Here is an 11,165-nt window from a genome sequence, read left to right as displayed (position 1 = left end):
GCATAAAAAGTAATATTTTTTCATGGATGATCCAAATAAAATATTTGTATCATAAAATACGACTCGTGAGACCCTCTCACACAAATTTTGGTAAAAAAAATTATTCGTCAACTCGTAAATGAGTTTATTAAATTATTTTGTTTTCTATATTGTTGGGCCATCAAATTATCAGCCGAAGAAACTTATGAGATAGACTGACTATACATGTTCTCTCTCTCTCTCTACACATTTGCAGCGTCCGTGGTAGAACTGTGATCGGAGTTGGTAACTCCATCCTTAAAACCCCAAATTAATCGAAAACAGTCCGTCGATTCGAGTTCCTTTGTTGAAAACGACGATTACTTACCCGTCAAACTGCGTGATTTATTGAATAGATTGCATTATCATTGTAAATATATTGGTTTGCATAGCAGAGAAAGGTGTTTCAAAATCGAGGGTTTAAGGCTTGTTGGTACATAGAAATTGATAGATAATTACGTAATAAGATCAGGGTTTTGGGGAGGATATATGTGGGGGCCAGGATTGCAGTTTAATAGGAGTAGAAATAGCGACGATCGGTTTAATAGTGCGTCAAGGGCTCATCGGAGTCGGGATTATCTGGGGAGGGAGCAGAGTGATGTAGCCTCTAACCACTCACGGAGCCAAAGCGATGAGCCGCGGGAGGAAAGGTTTAAGCCAGCTGCTGCGCCAGTGCTGGAGTCCTCCCATTTGTGTAATCTGGAGATGTTCTTGGAATCTATCACTCCTTCTGTCCCGGGGCAAAGTTTATCCAAGGTAAGCTTTTTTTAATAATGAGTTGATTGGAGTTTATTTCATGGATTTGTTGGTGCTTTTACCATTTGGCATGCTATAGTGGTTTTGAAGTATCATATCACATAGTGCTTCTAACTGGGATAGATAAAGACCTTGTTTTGTATTATGACAGTTTCACGACTTTATCTCAAGTTCTAAAAAGGTTTTATTTTTCCACTCTCGGTTTATCTTCTTTAACTGCTTGTTTGACATTTATTAAAATCTAGTGAATAAATCTTAAAGAGCGATGAAAGAGTTGGATTGTGATTCCAATAGTGTTGTTTTCATGTTTGTTTAGTAAACGTTTGGGTCGTTGTATTATGTCAAAATTTTATGATCTTGGAGCGTTAGGTGTTGCTGCGCAGCATGTTTTAATTGTTATAATGTCTTATTGGACCTATTCATTTATTTAGTGTATGCATGTTTTTATTTATACCAAGCTCGGATATTGTTGGACCAGCGTGTAAAGCCAAAAAAGTTAAAATTTTTACTCTACTATTTTTGTAGCACGATTTTGAAAACAAACTATTCCATTCCCGACAAGACCTAAGCCTTAACCCGTTGCGAAATACTTGATTGCATTATAGAAATTACTTTTTTCTCTCTATTGCTCTACTATGATTATCATTCAGATGAAAATTCTAAATCAATGAGTTCTGATCAATTTTTGAATGTACTTCTGAATTTGTGATTTTCGATGACAGATGGCTGGACAGAGTTGGAGAACGAGTGATGCAGAATTTCAGCCATTCTTTTTTCTGAGTGATTTATGGGAGTCATTTAAGGAATGGAGTGCATGTGGTGCTGGAGTGCCTTTGGTATTAAATGATTCCGATTGCGTGGTTCAGTATTATGTGCCTTATTTATCTGGCATTCAATTATACGGCGACCTTTCAAAGAGCACGGAAAAATCAAGGTATCCGTCTTCCTGAAATACACCGATTTAAGAATTTATATTTGATTGAGACGCTGATTGTCTTGTAGAAAAGAAGAAAAGAACCGTGGAATGAAAACTGATTCGAGGGTTCTTGTTCCCGTGTTTCGCTGTTTTGTAATCCTGATTATGTGTATGAAAAATTGAGGATTCTTGTCCACATTGGGTCATATTTGTTCTCTCTATTCTAGTTATACTCTTTTATCGTTTTTAATTTAATACTAATAATTTTGGAATTTATTAACCATAATCTGGATAGTTTTATACCAATGATATGTGTATGTGCTTATGAATTGTACCTGTAAACTTGGCGGATTTCCTATTCTTGTTTATATTGGTGAAAAAAATAAAGTACCATGACCACACTTTGTGTCTCACAATAAGACTTTTTTCCCTGTTTTTGGTAAAGACAATAAGTGGCTTATTTAAATTTTTCTTTAGTTTGGTGGTTGTTGCTTCTGATGAAGTTTTTACCTTTTAAAAATTAGGAATGGTCGAGCATTGTTCACCTGGTGTTACTGTTTCTCTAACTCATAGCGATTGTAGCTTGCTCATTTACTGACTGAAACCTTGTTTTCTTCTCTTACGGCTCTCCTTTGTTGTAGAGCTCGCTCTTATATAATAGTGAAAAACATATCTAACTGCTCCAGAGTGTAAATGAACCCACTAGGAAGTATCAATCTAATCACATTTTCTTGATTTTTTAAGTCACTGTATAAACTGTTTGACACTGATTTGTTTCTGATTAACACACAGCTAAATTCATTAATGTCCCTTTTACTCGATTGATTGTTTTTTCTCTCATATGGTAGGCGACCTGGTGAAGAAAGTGATGGTGAATATTTTAGGGATTCTAGTAGTGATGGAAGTAGTGATAGTGAACAAGATAGAGGTTACTCGAGTTGTCCAAAGGAGCCACATAACTATCATTTTCAAATACGTGATATTCCTCCCAATGTAGATTTGTTGTCTTTGAGAGCACAACTCATGGCTTTTCAAGAAGGCTTTTCTGGTGATGAATGTGAATCTGGAAGCTCACAGGGTTGCTTGTTGTTTGAGTATCTTGAGCGGGACCCGCCTTATTTCCGTGAACCTTTGGCAGATAAGGTCTGTTTTATCTAACATACATTATGCGTTAATTACTCTTTCATTCCTTACTCTGTATTGACCTGAAACTTTGACAGATTCTTGATCTTTCTCGCCGCTTCCCGGTACTGAAGACACTTAGAAGTTGTGATCTACTTCAATCGAGTTGGATCTCTGTGGCCTGGTATAATTTGTCAAGGGTCTGATCTTTGTTACTGATTTATGTGGTTATATGTTACTTACCTAATGGTAAATAACTGATTTGCAGGTATCCCATTTACAGAATACCTACTGGGCAAACTCTTAAAGATCTGGATGCTTGCTTTTTATCCTTCCATTCTCTTCATACACGATTGACAGGTGGATATACTTTACCTCTATTTGTTTTTGTGTGTATTTTATGTGTCTGCCTTCAAAAAATGTGAGCATATGGAACCCAATGGCTTTTCCTAATGATTGAAGCATAGTTATTACTTATTAGAGGTGGACAAGGCGAACTCCAAAGCTGAAGATGTGAGTCTTTAATAAAGAACTCGCCCTTAAAGGATTGAGGTGTGCCTTAAATGCTATTTAATTGCACAGTAGATCAATTAAAGTTGACATGTGACGTGATAGTTAAAGGCTTGACGTATGCATAAATACGCCTTAGATACCATGATCGTGAATCCAAAGTGAAATATAATGTACAATTATTCACATACATGCTTTTGCACTAATGAATATATGCGTTGTTGTTTGCCACTAGAAATTGGATTCATTGTGACAGTTATCTTCGTCCTTCTAGATTCTGACTTATTTTTGCATGGTACTTGCATGGATAAGGTGTATTCAGTGTTGTGTGCCTAGTCTCCGGAATATCTGTGTATCTTAGTGCTCCTAAGCATCCTACCTAATTTCTTGGTCTTTTGGCTTTTGCATCTGCAGGAAGTGAAACTGTGAAACCTCCAACTGTAACATATCCAACTGAAACCGATGGTGTTCCGCAGATATTACTTCCGGTATTTGGTCTTGCCTCATACAGATATAGGGCATCATTGTGGACGCCAGATGCAGGTCATCAGCAGCAGTTGACCAATTCTCTTTTGCAAGATGCCGATAATTGGCTAAATTGGCTCCAGGTCAAGCATCCATACTTTGCTTTCTTCTGCCGTGGGTAAATTCTTTAGATAGCTTCCCTTTCTTGCCTCCTATTGTTGAAAAGGAGGATCTCTACCCAATTTTATGCCGAGGGTATGAGGACCGTGAGGAAGGAGAAGTGCATTTTGTTTTTGCCTTTTATGTCGAAGTCGTAGTCATCATCAGCCAAAATCCGAAACAATACCACCCTAAGAAATCTGCTCGCTGGGGAAGAAATTGATCGTTTATATTACTTTTGGGGAGGTTGTTGTGGAAAGAGATGAAAACAATTTGAATTCACTGATCAAAGCTAAGCTGAACTGTACAAGCGACGTTTTTACTGGTTCTAACTTCATTGTATACTAGTCATTCTTTAAATTATTTATTCTGTTTGTCTTGTATGATATTTATAGCTCTTTTTTTGCCTTTCTGGACTCTGTCCTGATTATTAATTGTAGTTGCTTTATTCCACCGTATTGTTCGTCTCATTTCCAAATCAAACGGGGTTTCACCACCATTTTCCACTTATCTGAAGCTTTTACATAGGGGATAGGTTGCATTAAGATTGTGAATATAATGTCATATAGCCCCGTTATGGTTATTTATAAAATTATAGAAAAGAGAGACCGAGTTCATGCCCCACAAACAACGGCTTTTTTTTAAAAAAAATTTATCAAAGTGAGGTTTTCCTGCTCTCACCTAGATCCGACCAGCATCTTTCCATGATGGCAAAACACCCAATATCAACAAGTGCAAGGATTATTATGGAATTGAAATACTATTTTTTCTTCTGTTGTACAATTATAAAAGAATTTTAGAGCATCTTCAAGGATAGATTATTTTAGCATGAAACGCTAAAGTAGCGCAGGGATTTCTTTCCAACAGGATCTGCGATATTTTGGCAATTTCGCGCGGCCCCCTTCTCTACGCCAAATTTGGTGTAGAGGATAGCTTCGCGCCAATTTGGCGTATGCAATTTAATTTTTTTAATTGTATTTTGGTTTTTAATTATTATTATTATTATAAATATTTATTAATTGTTTTTTAGACAATAATCTATTCTATTAAAGTTGGGGTTATGATAGAAAATGATTGCCCATTATAATAATTAATTGGTATTACATATATTATAATTAAATAAAATTAAATGTAATGATAATTATAATATTAATAATAATTATTATTATAATTAAATTTATATTGTTAAATTTATAAATATATGTTAAACAGAATAATTTATATAAAATAAAAAGAATATTCTAATAATATATTTTTTAGTGTAAGATTTGAAGTAAATGGTTGGAGATAGACGTTGTATTTGGTGCAGAAATCACATTATTTTAGTGTAGAATTTAAATCAAAATAGATTTTTGGGTTGGAGATGATCTTATAGATCAATTCAATTTCGGTGCAACCTATAAAAGGCTCGAAAATTCTTGTGTAACTTGGAATCGTTGATATTTTTTCTTCAAGTCTGGAGCTCATCAAGTATTTAGTGTATATTATAAAAAAAAAATTCATATATTAATTTGCTATTTTATCAAAAGTTCATGTATCAAGTTGATAAATTATAATGAATAATATCACATTTTTTTTTTGGATTTTGATATATGTTTTGGTTGAAAATACAACACTTGTGCGGGTGCTGTGTTTTTTTTATATGAGATAATCAATTAATCATCTCATTTCGTCTGACGAATTTTCAAATTTATCTAACAATATTTAAGATATATAAGAAGGTCAACTGATCGTTCTGTATAAAAAAATACAAAACAACATATATTGGGGTTTCATTCAGAGTAGATAGTCCAATTCTTTTTTTTGTTGTACTAAAATCCAAAACTATATACTAAAAAAAAGTAATAAATCCGACAGTACAAAGTGTTAAAAAGCCATAATACCCGCTTTACTTTCCTGTTTCTTCATTCACAGGAGCCAACAAAAAGCTTGATTACACAGTACAACCTCAATCATTCCGAGAAAAGCCCATCGAGCGAGTGAAGAAAATCAGTTAAGCAATGGGATTTTCGATTCCCATTCTTGTACTCGCCATCTCTCTTCACCTCATTGCCTTTGTGTTCGCTGTCGGTGCCGAACGACGCCGCAGCACGGTGATTATCTGCCTTTCCAAGATGTCTCGTGCTCTATTGGGTTTTTTATTCATTTCTTTTCGCGGCAAGTGAGAATTTTTCTCTTCGTTTTTTATTTTCTGGGTGTTTCAATTTTGTGCAGGCCCGGGTGCTGCCGGATAAGTACGATGAGGAGAGCTACTGTGTGTACGGGACCGATGCGTCGACGGTGTACGGATTGACGGCGTTTGGGCTGCTTTTGATCAGTCAGTCTTTGGTTAACGGCGTCACCAAGTGCCTGTGCTTTGGGAGAGGGATGATGGGTGGGAGGTCTACTACCTGTACTGTTTTCTTCTTCGTTCTCTCATGGTAATGGTGACCTTACTGCTGTTTTTCTCCTTGTTAAGTTGGGTCGCTTCCATTTCCTCTGATACTTGTAGATGCTGATAATTTAGAGCTAGCTGACCTTGATATTTATTGGTGATTGATGAGTAAGATAATATTGTACATATCTCAACTCGAAATCGAGTGAAAGTGATTTTATTGGATCTGGGAGCTATTCGGAAACTTTAATTGTTTCATTAATACTTTGTAAATTTTTGGAAATTTTAATGAGCTCGGGAGCTCACTTGTGTCTTTATTTTACCAAGAAACAAAATTTATTAGCGTTGAAAACAAATTAACACCAAATGTATGCCTAATTGACTAGATGGATAGGTTGAACAGAGATTGATTTAAGGTAATATAGGTTGCCATCATATTAATTAAGAACTGAAATGGAATTTCTTTGCCATGTGTGTCGAGTCATGCCTAGAAAGCAACCCAAATGTTTGATGTTCTTTCACAATTGATGCCATGTATTCCTTAAAAAATCTGTCTGTTTCTTCGTCAATTCCTAGGTACTTCTTCGCTGGTTTCACTATCTTCCATTATTTTGTAGTTTTTTCTTCTTCTTCTTTCACTTGTATAAACACTTGTTACTTTTAAGGCCGAACCAGTAGAAACTCTAATTCCTTCAGAATCTCGTACAATATGGACATAGTGAATATGCAAGGTAGAGAAACCTGATCTCTAATATTAGTTCATATTGAGCTCTAGCCTGCTCTATGTATTAACACTGAGGTTCGAATATGAAAACATGACTTAGTCTTTGGTTTGGCTCATTTGTACCCCTAATGATAAGTTGTTTGAAGTTTATGATTAGAGGAATACTATATACTTTAAAGTTGAGTACTGCGTAATTTATGTGTGGAGATGAATTAAGGGTGGTTCGCACGGTTCTTGAGGAAAATTTTCTTATGTTAAAACCTAGGGAGACAGTGTACTTAGGTGCTTGAAGTGAACTAAAAGTTGTTGGCCTGCGTGTAGAAAAGTAGGTCTTTAAGCGAAAAAACATCAAATCCTGGTTGCCAGTATTTTAACATTTGCCATGACATTTTCATGACGTACACAATTTTTATCATTGAATTTTACCTCTCGAGAGTTTTATTCAAGCTTTGGTCTTCCATGCAAAATTAGAGTATTCAGTAAAAGCTTATTTACTGAGCACAAAGGGGTACCTCACACAGATTCTTTCGTCTATTATGGACGAGAATGGTCATACATTAAAATTTGGGTGGGTGCATATCTCATAGATGAGGCACAACAAATTCAATATAAGAACGTCGATGTTTGGTACATAAAGCCTGTGTCAGGCCCTGGGTCCCAATGATGGGGTCTGTGTAAGTGAGATACTACATTCTACTAAACACTTCATATCCGATCTTGTTTTGCGATGATTAGCCCAAATTGATAGAACAGTGCATCACACACCCTTATAAACCCATTAATATTGGCCCAAGTGGGGTAGGATATCACATACTGGAACCAGAAGTAAGTTTGTATGTTATCCTTCTCTTGATTCACTGCTTTTGAATAATCTTGATCTCTTTATCTATGTTGCACTTAATCGATGTCACAGAGTTGAATCTTTCATTCTAAACACGTGGTGATTGAAACAAACAGGGTGAGCTTTCTGGCGGCAGAGGCATGCCTGTTGGCTGGATCAGCTAGAAATGCTTACCACACTAAATACCGTGCAACCTTTCATGTTGAGCACTTGTCCTGTACCACTCTTAGGAAGGGTGTATTTGCTGCTGGTGCTTCTCTAATATTATTGTTGATGCTCGCTTCCACCTTGTATTACTGGGCTCATTCCAAAGCTGACACTGGTGGATGGGAAAAGCACCAAAACGAAGGACTCGGGATGACCTCTTCACATTTTGCAGAAAATCAGCATCAACAGAAGGCTAGTGATTTTGAAAAGGTCTGATTTGCGTAAGCAATTGAGTTCTTGGTTTCACATTTAAAGTTACAGATTTGTGTCATGCTGGGTGTGTACGACTGTAAAAAAAACGTAATATTAAGTTGTCCGGTGTCTATGTTTTGATATCAAACGTGTTCTTGCATAAAGCAAAGTTGGTAACAAGGTTGTTGCGAGTCACTTTTTTCATGGTTTTCATCTCTCTTTTTTCGGCATTGAGGAATCCTTGGCATCAGATATGGTTATTCCAATTTCATATTTTTCTTGGAATGTCTTCAGCATGCCCGAGCTTAACTTGAATTTTTTTTTTGGCCATCCATCGACTTTGATCTCGATCCAATAGTGAACTGAATACTACTCAGTATTGACTCATTTTCAGAACATCATACCCGAATATGAGCTGGGGTAGTTTGAAAATTAAAAGGTGTGTATATTTATCTATATTTCTATACTATATTATTAAGTTTGAGACACTTAGAGTAGCTAATTTTTGGTGTCATGATTTGTTTTAATAATTATATATATTAATTAAGTATTAAGATTTTAATGCAATCTATATGTAGTTTAGTGGATACAGTACTTTTTGTTTTTTATGCATTAAGTTGTAGGTTCAATTTCTACTTTGGTTTTTATTTTATTTCTTTTTTAAAATTTATTTTTTAATTCATATATTAAAATTACATTACAGTCTCTCACTATTTCTTATAATTATATTTTGATCTTCATTTAAATTTAAATTAAATGAATTATAAAAAAATATTGTACAAACACGCATCGCGTTCGTTGATTCAACAGTATCAATAAATTTTAAGACAACAAGAAAGTAAAAATCAGTCCCAATCGGGTCATCATGTTTTTGGGGATTTAAATGATCCAATTGCCGAACTACAACTAAGCTCCAAAAATTTCACTTGTTCAATCTTTATTAAACTAAACTTTAGAGCATTGTCGTATGGATAAATTAGGTACCGTATTGTTCTGAACCCCATGGGCACTCGGCCAGCAATTTACACGTCAACTTATATCATTAACCATAAAATCAAAGAGCACGTGCGCAACGGAAAAGTAAATGATGCGCGCAAGTTGTTTGACCAATATTCTCACTGGACAAACACCGTCTCATGGAACTCATTAATCAGTGGCTATGTCAAAGCCCATCGGGCTACGGAAGCAGCTCATTTGTTCGATGAAATGCCCCAAAGAGATATTGTCTCATGGAACACCATGCTTACTGGATTTCGTGATTCGAGAAATCCATGGAATGCATATCGCTATTTCCTTCAGATGATTAGACAACGTAATACCCCCAATGAGCTCACTCTCGCTGTACTTTTTAGCGCATTCTTGGGAACTGAATTTGATATTCTAATCCCTCAGTTACATTGTCTTGTAATCTGTTTCGGACTTAATCTTAATGTTTACCTTGGGTCTGCCTTGATGAGGGGATACATTGGTTTAGGCGACCTTGACGGTTTTGCTAGAGTGTTTGATGAGATTTTGCTGAAAGATGTGGCACCATGGAACGTATTAATTTTGGGTTATATGGAATTTGGAATGACAAATGCTGCTCGTGGCGCTTTTGACTCGATGCCCTCTAAAAATGCTTACTCTTGGAGTATTTTGATTAATGGGTATATGAAGAATAAACAATTTGATGAAGCGAAGACAATGTTTGAGAGCCAGAGAGATAAGGATGTGGTCTCATGGACTACAATGGTAAGGGGGTGTGTCCAGTCCAAGAAGTTTTCAGACGCTCTGGATTTCTTCTATTTGATGATGAAATCAGGAGTTCGTCCCAATCATTTTACGTTTTCAAGTGCGCTTGATGCTTGTGCAGGTTGTTCTTCTCTTGTTTTGGGCAATCAAGTTCATGCATGTATCTTGAAGTTTGGTATTCCTCTTGATGTGGTTCTGTCTACCTCCCTTGTCGACATGTACGGGAAATGTGGGGATATCCATGCAGCATTTTGTGTATTTCGGTCGATGTCAATAAAAAATTTGGTGTCGTGGAATTCAATCATTGGAGGGTGTGCTAGGCATGGGCTTGCAGAGATGGCGTTGGTGGAGTTTGAGGAGATGTTGAAGAGTGGAGTGACGCCTGATGAAATTACATTTGTCAATGTCCTGTCAGCGTGTGTTCATGGAGGACTGGTTAAAGAAGGTGAAAAGCTTTTCTACTCCATGGGAGCAGAGTATGGCATGGAAGCAGAGATGGAACATTATGCGTGCATGGTGGACTTATATGGTAGGGCAGGTGAGTTAGAAAAAGCTGAGAAGTTGATAAAAGGGATGCCCTTTGAGCCCGATGTTATAGTTTGGGGCGCATTGCTTGGGGCCTGTGGCCTACATTCCTGTGCGGAGCTAGGTGAGACTGCAGCATACAGAATTTTTGAGCTGGAACAGGATCATCCTGCTGTGTATTCAATGCTGTCCAAGATACGCCAGGAAAATGGGATTTATGGTGGTGTCATTTCCCTGGAGAAGATCATGCAAAACTGGCGTGCTAGAAAACAAAAGGCTGGAAGTTGGATTTAATCTCTTTCCCATCTTATCATAGAAGGGATCGATTGTGTTATCCTTCTCTTTGATTCAGTGCTTTTAAATAATTTTGATCTTTTTATCTACGTTGCACTTCATCTATGTCACAGAGTTGAATCTTTCATTCTAAACACGTGGTGATTGAAACAAACAGGGTGAGCTTTCTGGCGGCAGAAACATGCCTGTTGGCTGGATCAGCTAGAAATGCTTACCACACGAATTACCGTGCAACCTCATGTTGAGCACTTGTCCTGTACCACTCTTAGGAACGGTGTATTTGCTGCTGGTGGATGGGAAAAGCACCAAAACGAAGGACTCGGGATGACCT

At 36.7% G+C, this 11,165-nt stretch overlaps 3 protein-coding genes across 3 annotated transcripts; all 3 read left to right on the top strand.

The window, feature by feature from the left end:
* The first annotated feature begins 172 nt into the window (after positions 1-172).
* LOC140969738 (uncharacterized) lies at positions 173-4,357 on the top strand. The gene is made up of 6 exons (XM_073431175.1): positions 173-774; positions 1,497-1,708; positions 2,539-2,833; positions 2,911-2,996; positions 3,081-3,172; positions 3,737-4,357. Exons 1-6 carry the CDS (start codon positions 508-510, stop codon positions 3,967-3,969), a joined length of 1,185 nt encoding a protein of 394 aa, XP_073287276.1. The 5' UTR covers positions 173-507; the 3' UTR covers positions 3,970-4,357.
* Positions 4,358-5,834: 1,477 nt separating this feature from the next.
* Positions 5,835-8,472, top strand: LOC140969739 (uncharacterized). The gene is made up of 3 exons (XM_073431176.1): positions 5,835-6,039; positions 6,161-6,366; positions 8,002-8,472. The coding sequence occupies exons 1-3, from the start codon at positions 5,947-5,949 to the stop codon at positions 8,306-8,308; spliced, it is 606 nt and encodes a 201-aa protein (XP_073287277.1). The 5' UTR covers positions 5,835-5,946; the 3' UTR covers positions 8,309-8,472.
* Positions 8,473-9,209: 737 nt separating this feature from the next.
* Positions 9,210-11,152, top strand: LOC140969737 (pentatricopeptide repeat-containing protein At2g21090-like). The gene has a single exon (XM_073431174.1). It carries the CDS (start codon positions 9,287-9,289, stop codon positions 10,832-10,834), a length of 1,548 nt encoding a protein of 515 aa, XP_073287275.1. The 5' UTR covers positions 9,210-9,286; the 3' UTR covers positions 10,835-11,152.
* The last annotated feature ends 13 nt before the right edge of the window (positions 11,153-11,165 follow it).

The sequence above is a fragment of the Primulina huaijiensis genome, unplaced genomic scaffold (genome assembly GCF_012295235.1).
Source record: "Primulina huaijiensis isolate GDHJ02 unplaced genomic scaffold, ASM1229523v2 scaffold42707, whole genome shotgun sequence".
In the NCBI taxonomy this organism is placed as follows: Eukaryota; Viridiplantae; Streptophyta; class Magnoliopsida; order Lamiales; family Gesneriaceae; genus Primulina; species Primulina huaijiensis.
The sequence above is the reverse complement of the archived record's forward strand: the minus strand, read 5'-3'. Positions and strand labels throughout refer to the sequence as shown.